At 44.2% G+C, this 18666-nt stretch overlaps 1 protein-coding gene across 4 annotated transcripts in view; it reads right to left on the reverse strand.

Annotated features, from left to right (window-relative positions):
• Positions 1 to 18666, reverse strand: part of Dusp22 (dual specificity phosphatase 22) — a 50074-nt gene that overhangs the window by 11945 nt on the left and 19463 nt on the right. For all 4 annotated transcript variants that reach the window (XM_052156951.1, XM_052156949.1, XM_052156950.1 and 1 more), the window contains exon 4: positions 2883 to 2932. In XM_052156951.1, the coding sequence (XP_052012911.1) occupies positions 2883 to 2932 (50 nt within the window). The remainder of the gene's footprint in view (positions 1 to 2882; positions 2933 to 18666) is intronic.

Below are 18666 nucleotides of genomic sequence, written 5' to 3' on the forward strand. Positions count from 1 at the left end.
TTCATGGTACACAGATATACAAACAGGCAAAATACCCATATACGTAAAATTAAACAAATCTTTTCTTTAAAAGATCTATGTTAAAAATAAATACATTTAAATAAAAAAAAAACCTCGACCTCCTGACCACCTGCATTGGTTGATACAGAAGGTGAAGGTGAGAGCTCCTAGTGTGTTGTGAGTAGTGAACGCAGGAGACCCTAAATAAGTCGCATCAGACAGAGGCAAGCATTTGAATCAATCATGGATCACATTCACTATTACAGTCTGAGAGTCCCTTCCCCAATTTGTTTATTGGGACCTTAACTCCTAAATCTGGCAGTATTGGGAAACAGGGCCTGGTCTGTGGTGTCTGGATCATGGAGACAGTCTTTCCCTTTCACTTGGCTTTCCTCTTACCTCCTCCACACACACCCTTTTTGCCTTTCCACCACAGTATCCTGAAGCAGTAATGAGTCTCTCAACAGATGTGGCAGCCTAATCTTGGACTTCAAGTCTCCTGAACTGTGGAATCAAACTTATTTCCTTTCTGTATTAATCACCCAGTCTCAGATATTCTATTACAGCAACAGAAAGCGATGAAGATACTCGGCCCTCTTCACTGGCAACAGATAAATAAAAGTTAAGTTCTCACCAAAACTTATCTCAATAATCGTTCCTGTAACTCTGAAGACACGTACTATAGTAGAATTAGATTCATACTTTGAAAATGCCTAGAGTTCACAGAAATATGTTCATGTAGATCTGACTGTGCCATTCCAAATCTTAAAGATGGACATTTTTATATGAGAATTGGATGTCATAGTTAAAACAACCTGACACAGTAGGTGAGACTGGCTTGAAATCTGGGATTTTCTGACACTTAGTTGTTCTGTCACTTGTCCATAATGCAGGGTTGTAATGAGATCACTGCTGTGGAAGATGAAGGTAGCACTTAGCTCCTGGAAAAGTCTTACAGCAGCTCAAAGACCAGGGGCCATGTGTCCTGACAGCACATACACAGGATAAGTTCCAGTTAGATTCCTGAAGTCAGGTATTGACACATTCAACAGCATGGTTGAATCTTGGTTGTAGATGAGAGCAAAGAAATCTTTCCAAAAATAGTCACCAAAACAAGGGTAGAAGATTGCTGTGGTCTTCGGAGAAAGGCAGCGCCTCACTTCCTTCCGCAGGGACCATGCCCTTCCAACCACTTCTGTTTCTTGACACGACTAGTAACCAAGGAAGTTCTCCAATGTTGCTGTTTCTCCGTCCAGATGAGACTACTACTTTGTTTTCCTAGTAAAATCTCTTCTGTCCCTTTCTCAGTCTCACCTCTCTATGAAAGATCAAGAGTTGGAGTAGAGACAGACCCTGGCCTGAGCAAAACATGTCTGTATCAACTTCCCACGTCCTCAGCCCTTGCCTGATCTAACTCTACACCCTCTGACCCCTGCCCAGCTACTCACTGACCAACAGACCTACAGCCCCCGTCCTGCAAGTAGTTCTAGAAAGTCACAGTCTAATTCATGACCACTCTGCTCTCTGGCAGTGAAGACTCAAGGATGGCCAACATTCCAGCATCTTTTAGAGAAGCTGGTCAGTTGGGTCAGAAAACAAGTATGTATCTGCCTCAGTGACATACAAGCTTTGTATGCACCAGCACTTGTACACAGTGGGGGATGAACCCTGTGGTCTTCCAGACTCAAAAATACCATTTGAATCTTGAGTACCTCTGAGGAAACACTAACACGTGGACCCAGGAGGGTTGTTGTGCTGGTCTCCAGTATCTAAGCCAAGACAGGCAGAAAATAGGATGCCAAGGATTCACAAAGCGATGGCGCTCCTAACATCTCAGCCTGCAAGGGCCAAATGCAGGCCTAGGCAAACTATCACCTATCCATGCTGGGCCTAACTGAGACCAAGGGTGCTGTTGCAGTTATAACTAGGTCTCCAAGCTTCATCTCATCCTGCAATGCTGCCGTTCAGGTGAGCTGTAATTGTGAGTCCATCTTAACTTGTTAAAATGACACAGACCCAATGAGATGGGCTGATGGATAAAGGTGCTTTCTGTACAAGCCTGAACCTGGAACAGATCCTTGGAACCCAGAGTGAAGAAGAAAACTGTCCTTTGACCTCCAAGTGTGTATAGCATGACACACATGTCCCCACGTTCATGCATACATGATCTTCAAGTGTTCCCACTTCTTCGTTAAAGCAGTCTCTCATTGATCTGGGATTGCACCATGAAGACCAGGAAAGCTCTCCTGAGTCTCCAGAGATCCTGCAGTACCTCCCGTTTTTGTAGTCTCTAGGGATCTGAACTCAGGTCCTCAAACTTGCAAGGCACACTTGAGTCCATGTGTGTGGAGGAGAGAAGCTGCTGACGAGTGTATCCTCCGTCTTCCTCCGTCATTCTTCACCTCGGTTTTTAAGACAGTCTCTCCCTGAATCTGGAACTCATTAATTTGGCTAGACTAGCTGAGTGATATACTCTGAGGAACGGTTTATCCCTAGGTCTCTAGCACTGGGGTTGCAGATGTGCCTGTGCTAGACTTTACCTGGGTGCTTGGGTCCTGAACTCTGGTCTGAACCTTCTCCCTTGACTTAAAAGACCCTTCCTCTGGATATCCCAGCCTCCATATGTCACAGCAGGACTGGAAAGTAACAAGGTGCCTCCAGCCAATTTGACATTGGTTTCTCCAGTTTGATTTCTGTAGTCTCCCCCTCCCCAGGGAGCAGTTATGCAGGGACACTGATCACTCTCTGGGTTCTCATGGTGCTTCCTTATTTGCCTTCAGAGCCCTGTATTGGATTTTCATTTGACTCAAGAACTGCTGAAAGACACACTGCGCTTGCTTTTAATTTCTCAAAAAAAAAAAATACAGAAAAAAAAAACTTACAGGTTTTGAGATGGTGAGTCTGCTGCTGGAATACACAGGTATTTAACTCCCTGTAGAGAGATAAAAAGAATACATAAACATAACTAAAGAAGATCATATACAGTGGAGTAAAGTATTAAAAGGAACCATTTACTCAGGTCAAAAAACAAGAAAAAGGAGAAGTTTTAGGTTTTTTTTTTTTTTAATTTGTCTTTTGTTGCCTAGGAACTGAGGAAAAACTTGTTAACTTGGGTTCCTGATTCTTTTCCAAGGGCATGACAATATTCATGCTTTGGTTTGAAAGCAGCATATATAACAAATTTAAATAAAATTTGAGGATCCAAAGAAAAGAAAAAAAGAAAAAAATCAAACAACAAAGAAGAAACAGGAGTTGAGCGCGCCGTGTCAAGGTTCACGACTGTCATCTTAGTACTTGCTTACATACTTTCTGTGTCTCTTTTGGATCCTCAATATCACAAAAGGAGAGAATGCTGGCCAAAATCTTCAAAATGGCTTAAAACACAGATGTCATGCCATAGCTTTCTAGGCCATTTTAGTGTTACAAGAATTACAATTCCAGGCTTTGAAACCTGGAAACGATGCTGCTTGATTTGCAGAATGACAGTATGTATTCTAGTGTATTCTTTATTTCTCTCAAATTTGAGGGAAAAATGTTTACCCAACGTAATGATTCAAAAATATGCCAGACTTAAGTTTTATGAAAAGAAACAAAGCTGGTTTCTTCTGTACAGGAAAGACAGGCACTGTAGTTCTAAAGGCCTCAATGTCACTCAACACAGACCTCAAAGTCCTTGGCAGTGGAGTTTGGTGAAGGACGGGTGAATCACTCATAGATCTTCTCCTGGATTTTGCCAACCTGTCAGCACATCTTGGACAGCCAGAGAGAAGGACTAACTAATGTGAGAGACCAGGTCGATGACCAATAATGACGTGGATAGAGCCAAGTCCCCTGGGAAAGGAAGATACAAAGCCACCTGCTTTTCAGATTGACTTGTTGTCTTTCTGTAATTTTCACTGCTGATCTAGTCACTCTGAGGGTCACTGGCACTACAACTGGACAACTACAATACAGTCATCATGCCTGCCCACCCTGATGTTGGGTGCAGGCTCAGGTCCAAGCCTCCCATTTCTAGTAAGCTTACAGAAGGCAAACTGACCTGGTAGGAGGGTCAGAGGATGGGAGCTCCTGCTTTGCTGGTGCAGGAGGAGGCAGAACACACGAGACTGCTGTATAATGGAACAGGTGAACTAGTCCCGGGACTTCAGCATGGAGCCATTTCTCTAGCTCTCTCGGCCTCTAACTACCTCTTAATCCTCTTAATCTGCTGAAACCGATCTGTTGTCAGCAAATAAACACCCGAATGGTACAAACCCATCCCTTCCCATCTGCCATTATGGTGGGAGGGGGGTTTCATGGGGAAAAACCCTCAAAAATAAAAATCAACTTCCCCTCATTTCTGTGTACCTTTTCAAGCTTTGAAAAGAAGTTATTTAATCATGATTGGAAAGAAAATCATTATACATATAGCAGTTATTGCATCTTTTAATGCAGTCTTCTGAGCCTTAGAGATTAATTCTACCCCTGTTTATCCCAATAGGATCACTTCACCCAAGAGCAAACAGACTTTGCCAGAGTGTAAGATGTGCCAGCAGGGAAGGGAAGGGAAGCAGTGGGCTCTCCCTTGTACGGCTTAGGCTTGCCCTTCCCACCTGTGCACTTCTACCCATGTTGTCATGTTTCGTGGGCCCCAGGATAATTTGAAGGGTAAGACACTAGAAAAGAAAGCACTTCTGCCCAAACTCGTCATTTCCTCCTCTTTCCACTGAGACCGACATGCGTGTTGTCTGATCCACACACCCATTGCTTCCCCCAGCTGCCATGGGGTGCCTTCTTTTGCCTTGGCTCCTGAGTGGGAGCTGGTGGTTGGTTAGACTCAGAAGCTTGTGAATCCTTCCTCCCACAAGCTTCCTCCTTTCTCATGGTATACTGTCCACAATACCAGAGGGACAGGGGTCTCAAGTGTGCCACTGCCATCTCAGCCTGGCAACTCCCAGCAGGCAAAAGGCTAAGTGGACTCATCTAGGACAGCACAGAAATGCCTACCTCTCCCCAGGTGATGGATAGCTGTTAGCAGAATCTAAAGTCAGCCCAGTTTATGTACTCGGATGATAGATCAAAACAGAGAAAGCGCAGAGAATGGGCAGAGGTTGGGCTACATAGCATTTTGCCTACTAAGAGCATAACGCATATGCCTTGGCCTCTTGTTAGCCGGGAAAGCAGGGACCACTGTGTGCTCTTTAGGTTACAGACAGGCCACATTTACGTGTGTGCTGCCTGATGCACAGAAGCAAAGAAGCTTGGCTCACAATGTAGAACCAGCCCAGTGTGCAGCCATAGGAAGTGGGTGGAAGGTATTCTCTCTCTTTGAGCCACAAGGATAAGGAAGCAAATTGTGGCCATTCTAGGCCCCTTGACCCCATAGTGGAGAAGGACATGTGGCACCTTCAGCTTCCTACTCCTGCAACTTGTAAAAATGAATGTGTGCCTCTTAGTTACATTTGGGTACCTTGTGCTGTTAAATCAAAATGGAGAAAAGACAAGACATTGTAGCATCAAAGATTATATAACCACAAGAACACGTATCTTCCTGGAATGATCCTGGCCCATGGATGGCATTCATTCAAAGTCTAAGTGCTGCAGATAGGTGCTAATCAACTCCATAAAGGTCACAGGGGGAGAAGGGTCCAGGGTGCACACACATGTGCGCGTGTGTGTGTGTGTGTGTGTGTGTGTGTATGTGTGTGTGTATTGTTAAGTACCACTGGGAAAGCTGGTTTTCAGGGCATGCTGTCTACATATGCTCTAGTGACACTCAAACAGAACACAAACCACTTCACTATGACCTACAATAAGAAATATGCAAATCAAGTCATTGAAGGAGTCAAAACTGTCAAAAAGGCTTAGCTGCTCTCCCCCAAAAGCATCTATTTATCATGACTTAGTCATTAACAAAGCACAGATATCTTTGAGGCTACAGAAGGCAGACCTACAGCTACCTAAAAAAGCATCAGATGCCCGCACATGTGCACAGCTTTAACAGTTAGTTACTAATACAGAAAGCAGCGCTGAGACCCCTGTGCCACCAGAAAGCTGGGCTGACTTAAATCACCCTGTTCTAAAGAGAGGAATGGACATTTTCTATCTATGAACTATACAGGGGATTGTTCTCTGGTGAGCTTTGCAGAGTGTTGGATGGGGGTGTGTGTGTGTGATGTATTTAGTTACATTGTGTAAAGGAGAGCAAGAAAGGAAGTTAAAATAAAGAACGTAAAACAATCCAACAACTGAAAATATACAAGTAGTAAAAATAGGAAGAAAGTTTTCAGTAGTATATATAGCATTTGCTATATATTTTCTACTTCATAATCTCTATATTTTGAAACACATAAAAATAAAATAGATTTTCTTCTTCCTTGAGATAAAATTCTTACAAAATAAAGAATAATAGAGATGAGTACTTTTTATGGTGTCTCAGAACGGCAGGCTGGTGGGAAGCCAGTTAGCATTTATGGAGTTATTAACTATCAAGTCAAAACTTTTCAAACCACAGAACAATTTCGTGTTGCACTAAAGCAGGGACACTGGATCAGTCAGTGATCCACCAGCGCTTTAAAAGTCACAGTTCCTATGGGATACTTCTTTGTCCTCTGTGGCCTCATGAGGGGCCAACATAACCAGGAAACAGCAGCAATACTGATGAGCTGGGCGCCAGAGTCAAGAAACAAGGGGCTGTGTAAACACTCTGTGCCCACAGAGAGGCACTGCCATGCTGGACAGCCACCACTCCGAGGACCACGCGGTGCAAACGCTAGAGAACATGAGACAGAAGTAAAGGAGTTGCGAGGGATTGGCCTGCCCTGAGAAGCTTCCTGCTGAAATTCTTGTGTTTAGGTTTTGAAATTACGTCAATAGACAACACTGGGTCAAGAAGAAAGTTAGAAAGAAATTACATATCACTGGGAAAGAAGAAAGTTCAGAAAGCTTACCAAAGGCTTGATCTGAACAAACCAGAACTATCGTATTCTCAAAAGTTCCACCATTTTTCAGTTTTCTGTTTCAGCAAGTATACTAACCACTAGAAGGTAGGGGTTTGCCTTTCTGTGGACTGAAACTAAAGATGACGTTCAAACGATAGGCACATACCTGAAAAGCAGAGCCAGGCTTCTGATCACAAGACCAGGAAAGAGCCTAAACTCTTGCTTGTTTCAAGTGTAATTTCTAAACCTACCCCACCCCCAGGCATAGTAAGAGTTTTTTGAGAATCCAGGTGACCTGCTGTGCACAAGATCCAGATGTGCACAACCATTTCCTCACAAGGAAGCAAGGGTGAAGCGTGTATGAACAGAACTCTACAGTGACATGCCTAGACCCTGGGGGCATTATAGCTAGTACATACAATCTTCCTTACACATGGAAGCTATCGCTGTTCTTCTCATACAGGTGACCTGGAAGATATTAGAACTTGGTATAAGGAGGGACTTGGAGATTAGCAATGGCAAAGAGGATGATGTCAGAGACAACTATTCCAGAATATAGCTGGGATACAGGGTGGCAACAGCAGAGAGGATGGAGGTTACAGATGTACACTGTACACTGTATAGTACCTGTGGTAAAATATGTACAAACACCACATATCTTTCAAAAAACAACTACATCCTTGTCGAAATACTGAAAACAAATGGAAGAACATAAATTCTGGAAGGGAACAGAAATCCATAGGATGGAAAAATGATTTTAGCTGTCAGAAAAGATGTCACGATTAGACTTGAGCACCAGAGATAGGATGGGCGAAACAAGGGGCTTCCTCCTCCATGCATGGCATCTTTCTCTGACAAACAAGCCCATTCAGATTCCAGGAGCCTGCTAAGCAGGTCTTACCAGTTCTAAACATGCAAGTCCAAATGACACAAGGACAGACTAAACCTGAAACCCTACTAAGAACTAATTTCACCACTCCCCAACTGTCGATTCTCCACCCCCAGAAAGGAAAAATTAAAATTAAAACAGCAAAATTAAACTTTGGACTGACCTCAGGTGCTCAAGACTCTAGCCCATGACTTTATGCACTGCTACGAAACTCACAAAGTCAGCTGTGTGCCCTGACACATGCTTTTGATCTCAGTACTTGGGAGGCAGAAGCAGAAGAATCAGAGTTCAAGTCCATTTTCAACTATATAACCAGTATGAGGCTAGCCTTAGCTACATGAGACCCTGTCTCAAAACAGAAACAATCAAAACTCTAAAATCACGCAGCATATTTTATTGGTGAAGACAACTCACAGCACTGAGGCAGGCAAGGGAATCGGTTAGTAACCTGGGACCCAACCTGGTGTGGGATATACACACTCCTACTCCCTAGTAATGCACCAGGCAGCCTAGATCCTTCTCCTGTAAGTACTGTGCACACACAGCCCTCTCTGAATAAAGCACATAGCAACATTAGATCCCTGCCTGCACTGGACTACATGTACACCCCTCTAAACAAAGAAAAAATAGGATAAATTTCCTTACCCCTAATAAATCAAATCTAGATAGTTTCTATTCAAGTGGAATTCCAATATATTTAATATGAAGAATAGACAAACTATTCCAGTTTGAACTGGTTTTGGGTATATTCACAGTAAAGCAAAACTGTGTATGCTCATGTTATCTTTCAGGGAAAATCCCCTACTTACTATCCTATGCCTATGCATAACTGGGTATGCATATAATTAAAATCTGTTGCATTGTGGGAACATACACAGTAGAAAAATGATTAGATAATCTATCACCCAAAATAGAGAACAAAGCTTTCTTCTCTTGAGTCCATCAAAGGAAGTTCTGAACAATCAATGGGGCCTAGACTATCTTTCTTCACCCGTGGCCTGCTGCTCTTTGGCAGTATATTCTTGTCTTTTCTACTGTTTTGCTCTGAATAATTTCCTTGCTACTTGGGCACATCTGTGTCAGCATTCATCTTCAGATCTCTGGATTAGAAGCCAAGAACCTGGAAACACCCAACACCCATTCTGACCACTAGTACTTATTTCTATTCTGGTAAAGTAAATATACACAATGTAAACCTACTTACATTTATTTTCCTTTTTTTTTTTTTTTTTGGAAGAACTAGAGACTGAGTCAAGGCCTTGCACAGGCTAGACAAATGCTCTACCACCACATCATTATTCCTAGCCCTCCTTTCATTTTCTGTTTTGATATATGACCCTATTAAGTTGCCAAGATTGGCCTTGAACTTATATCCTCTGCCTCAGCCTCCTCAGTAGCTATAGTTGCAGGCCTGAGCCACCAGGCTGATTTCTTTGTTTGAGTGGAGAGTCTCTACAGTACCCAGGCTGGTCTTGAACTTCTGAATCCCCATCTAATTTTGTCAATACCCATGACTACATAGATAGCCACTGCACCAGGTATCATACTGACCTTCCCTAAGTGATCATTTCCATGGTTGTAAATCATCACCATCATCCATATCTGGAACTTACTCTTCTTCCCAAATCAGATTCTGTACCCATTACACACTAACTCCTTCCCTTCCCTATTCATTACCCCTGGAGATGACCAGTCTCATCTTTGTTCCTATAGACCCTAGTACTTCTGTAGTTCATATAAACCTAAAGGAAGTAAACTTTGAAAAACTAGATTCGTAGAGGTCACAGACCCAAGAGATGACAATTGTTGACTTGAAACTTCCTTGAGATGCACATCCCATATGAGTCCATCTCAGTCTCCTTCATAAGGGCCCAGAGCTGCTGGAGACTAATATCTCTATCATGTGTGTGCAAGGCAAGGTCAGTGCCTGGTCCATGAATTTGTATTGATGTCTTTCTTCAATCTAATAATTTACATACAGTCCATAACTGTTGAAAACATTATGTTGAATTAAAGGGAAAAGTATAAGTCAGGGTTACATCTGCAAGAAGAATAATCTAGAAACAGTCTAAGTGGCATTGACTGGGACTTGGAATTTGTTACGGAAGATAAAGAATAGGTAAGGTCTAGATTCATATGAGGTTCTTGGTCACTTAAAAAGATCACAGCTGAAGATAAACTCGGTCTTGTAGTGATACCGCATAATGCATGCTTTAAGTCTCGGTTCTGAACTGAGAAGGCATTTTCTGAAAGCACCCATACGCCACTGATTCTTCCTGCATGCTAAATTTAGGCAATATACTACAAATAACAACTTCCAGGAACACTGCGGTCCTTGATGGGGCTTGGGGCGGGGGGTGTGGGACGGTCAGAGTGGAGAGGTAAGATTTAGCCTTGGGTTTGATTTTGTGAGTCCAGATGCAAATAAGAAGGCTCTACACCTGGTGCTGCTTTCAGGTTAGTCAAAAACCAACATACATTTGACTTGTCAGAGTGACAGAAGAGGATTCTGATGTTTATTTTTGTTCAAGGTTTCAAAGAAAGACCAAAATGGCCTTAGAACAAGGGGTTTCCTCTGGCCCACATGGGATGATTATAGGAAGGCAATGGGGGAGATCCAGGTGCTCTAACTCCCAGACTCTTCTGGATTTGGTTCAGTGTGAGGGTTGGCTGATGTGCCAACTGTGACTCATAAAATCTGAGGCCTGTTTAACACATGCTCAAACTCCAGGCACTCTGCAGTGTCCCTTCAGGAGAGTAGTGCCATCTAAGCAGTCAAAGCAATGACTGTGAACTCAAGTGCTGCTTAGAGACCAACAGGAGAACATGTCTAAGGAAAACATTCCTTCTGTTAAAAGATGCATTTTATCTGGCCATGTGTGTGCCTTTGAATCTGAAAAGTAAAGAAAACCCAACTTCAAGTCCTGCAATGTGTCCACACCCCCTGCTATTGAAATCTGCTGTCTGCACTCTAAGTGTGGCCTGCTCAGGCCACTGGCCTGCCTACGAGTCAGTTCCTGCAGGTCTTGTCCTTCCTCGGGCTCCTCCCTGAGCTGCTGCTTTACAGTCTCTGTGATTCCTTCTCTAGGCTCCTCCCAACGGCCTCTCCTCCGCAGAACTTCAACACAGTGCAGTGCCTCTTTTCAAAGTTTCTCTTGACAACTTGTCTCACAAAGACACCAGATCTATGTTCCAAGTTCCCCAAGACCACAGAAATCAGGTGCCTTCGCCCTGCATGTGAGCTTGGACTGTTGATCCCAAACTCTTACAGTGATCACTGTTTTCCCAGTCTCTCAGCTCTTGCTTCTTGAAAATCAACAACAAATGTGTTTAAGTGGAGAAAAGGATACTTCAAAGAGTAGATGCATCTTTTAAAATCCAAACCTGTATACTCTAGAGGCGCAGCCCCTTAGCTGGCCATTCCCTGTGGAGCTGGCCATGTCCTGTGGAGCTGGCCATGCCCTGTGGAGCTGGCCATGCCCTGTGGAGCTGGCCATGCCCTGTGGAGCTGGCTCTAGAGTCATGGTTCCATGCAGGCACACTGTGCCTCCATCAGAAGGCCTGAGCCTCAACTTTCACTGCCTGTTGCTAAGGGTCTTAACAGGATATATGGTGGATGTGCTCATTAAGAATGAAAACTTTAGGCAGCCACTATGATGAGACTTCGTGGATCTAGAACGTCTCTGACATTTCTATGAAACAAAACCTCACAGAAACTTTCGGTTTCTCCGGCTCTTACAATCCCCGACTCCCTCTCTGCTGTGGCCCTGAGCTTTAGGTGCTCTCGTGTTGTAGATATATCAGTTAGGGTTGGGTGCTTAATCTTTACATGTTTATGGGCTGTGGTTCTCTGTAATGGTCGCCATCCATTGCAATGGCTGCCTAGAGAAGATATGAACATGGATGTCTCCACAAGACATGATAACCTGGAAGGTAAACACAGACTCAGAACTGAGTACTGATCTTAAGGGCTAGCTAAGTCCTTGAAGGCAGAGTTTAGGCTCCCAAAGCAGAGGCCTAATTTAGCAAGAACGTTTGAATTCCACGAGCAAGGTGAGGGGCTGCAGAGGAGCAGGGGCTCAGAGCTGGGCAGGTGGAGAGAAGCAAGGCGAGGGCGGCATTCTGCCATCTCTCCTCCACACAAGGAGCAGCATCCTCCTGCAGTGTGGTCAACTGTGAGCGCTGCAGTGGTTGCCATGGTACTGCCTGGGGCTTGATGTGGCAGGTGCAGCTGGAAGGGTGCTTTCCTCAGCTTAGGCGCCAGTGTCCTAGGCCTCCCTTGATGGGGGGGGCTGCTTCACCACACCCATCCCCCTCCCACTGTAACACTTTGACGGACTATTTTTATTTTGACAGCTGTATGCTCTAGCACCAGACACAGATGGAGCCCTGGGGCAGAGAGCACTGTGGCCACCAAGGAGGCAGAGCGTCCCCAGGATCTCAGGATGGCCAGCAAGAGCCACTCAGTTGTGATATCATTGCTCATGTGAAAGCAGGAAGAACAGCTTTTCATCAGAAGAAGCAGGAAACCTCGGGTTAAAAGGAACAACAAAACGAAACAAGAGATGTTTAGGATACGATACTCATACTAGGTTAGCCATGAACCATTTTTTCTTGAGGGTAGAATATCACATGCAGCTGAAGTTCAGCATCTTTAGTAAGTAACTGCTTTTCCCTGGGATCATGGAGCCGGTTCCTCAGAAAAGAAACTCTACCTGAAGAAAATCAGGTTGTATTTGTCACATCATACTAACAAGTCCCTATGAGTAGAGTCTCAATGCCTGGGCTTGGTTCTGACCATTCAAACTGCTCATCCCAGAATTACCCAATGATAAGGAAACAGCTAGTTCTCACCCACAGCCCCTTGCTTTGGGCACTGGCCATGGTCAGAAGAACCAAGGGCACAGCGGCTCATCTCATTTGAACTACGAGAAAGTTTGGGGGAAGAAAACAAAAATTCCAAGCTAGGCCTGGTGGTGTAGAAGTTCTGTAATCCCAGCTACCTGCAAGGCTGAGGCAGGATGGCAAGTTCCAGGCCTGCTTGGGCTAGAATGAGTACAAGAGCAGAATGGACTATTTGATGACACCTTGCCTCAAAACAGAGTGAAAAGGGGTTGGAGATGTAATTTAGTGGGAGAGTGTTTGCTTAGTTTGCAGAAATCCCTGGATTAAATCCTGAGTAAAGGGGTTGGGGGGGAGAATGAAGAGAGGGAAGGAGGGAAAAAGGAAGAGAAAGAAAAGAGAGGGGTTTTAAGATACTGGGAACACGGAGCCCAGCACTGCACTGTGAACCTCCTACAGTTTGCCTTGCTGTAACTTTCACCCTGCACTGTTTTCTTTCCCATCAAAAAGGTCAAGAGGTGGCCAACGATTCACCCGCTCTGTGATCAAAGGTGGAAATTGAAATCTGCCGTGGTTGTGGTAATAACTGAAAGGAGACAAGTGATATGTCAGTGCAAGTCCAGGGGTAGATGCCATCCTCCAGACACACATGTCTCCAGAACATCTCAGGGAGCTGGGCTGCAGGGAGGGAAGCACATTCCAAAAGCGTTCTGGGCACAACTTGTTCATCTGGTCTGCACCAAGGAGCCAGCTATTCATACTCAACCCCAAGTAAGATTGCATCACTTCCCTTGCAGGTGTGGACAGGCACTGATCCACCTGTGTCACTACCTAGCAATGACTTATTAAGAGCACACAAAACCAGCAGATTTGTTTAAACTAATCTTAAGTAACCCTGGATCCATTTAAATAATCATTTTCCTATGGTGAAAAACAATAATGGTGTTCATAGCAAGCTTGAGCCCTGACTTAGTTCCATACCATTGGGCACTTTCTGCTTACCAGTCAAGCTTCTGACTACAGACTCTTCCTAAAGGTCCTGCAACACATACAGCCGCCTGGGATAGATGCTGTCTCTGTTCCTCACAGTGCTCAGGGTGCCTAGTATCTGCCAGCCATACACTGCACTGTCCCAACCAGAGTCAGAGACACACTGGCTACAGAATCTACAGAGATACTCTGTAGATTCTCTCTGGTTACTCCCACCAAACTAAGCCAAACTACCCTTTAAACACCTTAAAAGACATCACATACCATCAAATCCTGTCCAATTTGCTTTATATGCAACATAACTCCATCTCTGTGGTTGCTTATAATAGCCATGTGGATAAGGGTCTCCTACAGTGAGGGTCCATAACCAAGGAACCAAGGATGCTTGCCTGAGGTAAAACAAAATGTAAACTGTTCACATGGTCCAAACTCAGAGGACCCTGTGCCTCTGCAGAGAACCCCAAAGACTGCAACCAGAAGACTGGAGGTAAACTAGAATGTACAAGGGTTTACTAGGGACAATACATATACAGCTATATCACAATGTGAACTTGGTGACGCATGATATCTTCCACCATGTTGCAAACACCATAATATAACTAACATCACTCCCTGGTCATCCTATCTTGTCACTTTCTTGTATGGTTTTTATTCAGACCCAATGAAGTGACCACACATTTTACAGAGAAGATGCTCAAGTATTTCTGTCCAACCTACACTCTCTCTCTGGAGCACTGAATGGACCTGCATTTCTAACAAACTTTGGAATATAGCAGGAACATCTCACCCAGAGCTCTGGGATGTGCATATCCATCAGTTGCCCAAGTGTCTGCACCATGAAGCCATTATGTAAGGTACCCTGACACATCCCTTGCTCTACCCCACAACTAAACACTAGATAATTCCTTTCCACTCTACCCAAGAAAGGGCTATTTTTTAAGTTGTTTCTGAGGTGCCTAGAGGTTAACGGTTGTTACGTCTTGTTGATGGTTTACTGCCTCTGTCATAAAGTAGCTGATGTTGCTTTGTACCTATCATGTGTTTGTCTAATAGGCTAGGGCTATTGTTGACCCTCCTTCTTTTGGCTCATTTTGCTTCAGAATCATCCCCCACTCCTTCATTTTCAACATTTCGGTATCCTTTTGTGTGCAGTCAGCCCCAGATGCAACCTAATCTTTTATTTCTAGAAAACAACTATCACTCCTTAGTGCTCCAGGTCAAACCCTCATTTCTAACTAGGACTAAGGCCAGCGCTTTCAGGGGTCTCTAAGATGGCAGTATCTCCTCCCTCCATTCTATTTCTGCACTGGTGACTACTAGAAACGCAGCCTGACTGTACCACTTGATTGGTGCACACATGGTGGCTGAGTCTCTACTTACCCCCAGACTCTTCAGCCTGACAGACAACTGGTCCTCCTTCCTGAGGTTGCCTTTCCAGCCTGGCCACTCTGATGTACTCTGTCTGTTGAGCCTTTCCTACAGGCCGGGACACACCCTGAACTGCACTCCCATGTCACTGCATGTGTTGTTCTTTACTAGGAATCACACACAACTGTCCTCACCATCACCACCTAGCAAGCTCTCATTATCTTTCAAGATCAAACAAAACTCTCACTTGGTACAGTCTTACTGGCTGCCACACCCTCCTGGGTGTCTTGGGGACCCTTAGACCTGATAGATATTTGCAACTCTGCACCACCGTGAGGATTCAGGTGCCTGTATCAATGGGGAGCCCCTCCCTCCTCCTCTTTGCATCATCCAATAGCCCCTTGCAGGCTAGGGAGCAGGGAAGTCTGAGGAAGAGGGACAAGATGTCTGAAAAGCCTGGCTAGGCTACCAGGAGGCAAGCACAGAGCCCTTCCACACTGGAGGTTTAAGGAGCACACATTTCCTCCACAACAGTCTGGTATTAGAGGCTCCAGCCTTTCTCCTGCCCCATGCAGCCTTGTCCTGCTAGTGCTCCATTTGCAGATAGAATGCTGGCAGAGAAGCAACAGGCAGATAAGAGTCAATCTCTTCTGAATTTGGCTGCCCCCCTCCCACAAGGAATTCAGACATCTGAGTCAAGAAAGAGCAATTACTAGACAGTTTTCGATCCCTAAAATAATTATTTCTATTTGAGTCATATCTATTTAAGTCTGGGGTTGACTTCAAACAAATTTGCTTTAACGCACAAGAGGTACTGCAATCCCTGAGCAGAGTAGGTACCACTGACTTTCAAATGACATCTAGAAATTTTCCTAGAGAAGCGAGAACACAGCTAAGGTTGCAAGAAACAACCACCAATTAGAAACCAACCCCAGGGCAAGCAGTTGCTTGTCTCCAAAGGCACTGGGCTTCACTACCAGTGGGTAGTTTGGTGCTTGTGCAGTGCTGGTAAAAATCAAAACCACCCAGGTTGGAGGAGACACTGGGCATCTACACAGGAACCACTGCCCAGAGCTTGAGGCTACAGCACGAGGTGAATCTGTGAATCTGAAAGAAGGGTATAAACACATTGCTATGTCCAGTCAAGCTGGTAGAAACAGACTGTTTTGATGTTGAAAACAAAGCCTTTATCATTACAGACATGTTCTGGGCTAGCTTCTGCCTTTGAAGATTAAGAAAACTTGAAGTGGATGATATATTTTCTTTGTATCTGCTGACCACAGACCACATATCACACATGAATCCATGGCACACAGTGATCACACACACACACACACACACACACACACACACACACACAATTTTTTTCAAGCTAAGTCTGAATATGCACATGCAATCTACCCATTGTTATCACAGGCACTAAGAATACTGCTCACCAACCTCTCCCATCACTCAAAGAGATAATCTTGTTGCAGTAGTTCTCAACCTATGGGCCAAGACTTCTTTGGGGGTCAAACAACCCTTTCACAGGGGTTACATAAGACTATCTGCCTATCAGATGTTTGCATTATGATTCGCAACAGGAGCACAATTATAGCTATGAAGAAGAAACAAAAATAATTGTATGGTTGGGGATCACCACAATATGAAAAACTGTATTAAGGGTCACAACATTAGAAAAGTTGAGAACAAGTGCTCTTATTGGAACAAGTCAATTAAAGCTTAAAAGAACATAAAGAAAACAATACTCCTTCATTCTTGGGCGTCTCTTATGATCCTTTCAGACTCTATTTGTATATGTAATAGATATACAATGATAATTTTACATTTTATATGAGATGGTATTACAGATATGATTTGTTCTGTTTCTTAGTGAGCTCTTTTCTTTAAATACACAGACATCTCCTCTTTGGGGACTGCTTCAAGTATTTTTGCAGATGCACAGGCTGATTCTGGTTCCACTGCTGTACCATTGCCAATACTGTGTCCATGAACTTCAGTGTATCCCGAATCTGCACATCTCTGTGTGTTTAACATGGTTTGGGGAGTCTATTCTCTTTATGCTAGAAGAAATGTGACTTATAGTTTCCATAACTTGGGTAAGCCTGCACATTCACCTACACCCTGCCTGTCAAGTCTCTGTGTCCCAGGCACAGGGGGAACACAGTGGGCATCAGACAAGAGAGGCAGAGGAGAAGGCAACGCCTCAGTGTATGCCTGGAGAGCTACCCCTTCCTACACCAGACAGGGAATTTTGCCCTGAATGTGACCTCAGTTTCTTACCTCTAGGGTCCGCAAAGTCCAAGACACCATCTCCTTCAACCCCACATGCATGCCTCCAGCGTGACAAAGCTTCTGTTGATGGATAGTTATGAAGTTGTGTGATCTTTTTTATGGGTCCAGTCTCCCAGTGCCAACCAAAGGCAGCTGATGGACCATTTAGAGCTCAATGAGGAAGTCACAGAACCTTCTGAGGGGATTATAGATGTGTAATTCGACAACAGAGGCGTTAGTAGCACGACAAAACTAGATACCATGTATGCCTTCACTTCCTGGCAAGTGGGAAGCTGTGGCAGCAGCCTATGTGCTGGAGGCTGTAACACACGGATCAGACCCTCTGGCCCCACAGACTGCTCACGTGAACTCATCCTGCTTTCCTATGTCAACAAGCCACACGTGACCAAAGACATGTGTTCTCATTTTGTCATGGTGTTAGCATGTAAACAGCTCTTTGATCTTTGGCAAGCATCTACACCCCTGTGTCCCAGACTGAACTATACACCATCAGAACCAAAGAAACTCCACAAAGGAGCAGAGTGTCTACCCACTGGTCCAAGAGTGTTGCATGGACCAAAAAGACTCGGAATATTAAACAGGGGTTGTCATAGATGGACAAAATTCATGTCTCAACCAAGAACACTATGGAAATGAAAGGAGCCTAAGGTCTCTCTCTCCCTGCTAAACATGCAGCAGAAACTGAAGTCTGGGAAAGACAGGCTAGACTGCATCAATATTTGCTACAAGCATGTGGTATCCTACTGAACCACACTGGGAAGGAGAGAAGCAACAGATGAATTCTTCCTTAAACTGTGAACACTCTCTAACTCTGGTTCTGGCTTGAAGGAGATGGTCTCTTCATATTTCAGAAGCCAACAAAACTGCTCAAGCGACATTCAGAGGGACATAGGGCAGGAGGACCAAGGTTCTTGCAGGGGCTTCTATCAGCCACTGAATCCAGCCCCCTGGTCAAAGCATGGACTATCCAAGCAGATGCAGCACTAATCCTGCTGAGTACACCCCCATCAAGAGGTACATGAGTGCAGACAGCATACAGACACATAGAAAACAGAATAAACAGTAGTAGCCAAGTAAAGCAAAACCACAAAATTAGGTACTGGACAAGGATAGCTCAAAAAGTATCTTTAGTGATGAAGGAAATAAAAACAGGATCATTAATAATAAACAAGGCATGGTGGCACATGCCTGTAGTCTCAGCACTTGGGAGACTGAGAAGGAATAGGGACTATAAATCAGCTTAGGTTTCACAGTGAGAGCCTATCCCATAATGAATGAATACATAAACGCCTACCTATGAAAACAGGCTAGTTATTATCTAACCATATATACTAAAGGAGTTCAAACACAAAACTGAAAACA

The sequence above is a fragment of the Apodemus sylvaticus genome, chromosome 14 (genome assembly GCF_947179515.1).
Source record: "Apodemus sylvaticus chromosome 14, mApoSyl1.1, whole genome shotgun sequence".
NCBI classification, from domain to species: domain Eukaryota; kingdom Metazoa; phylum Chordata; class Mammalia; order Rodentia; family Muridae; genus Apodemus; species Apodemus sylvaticus.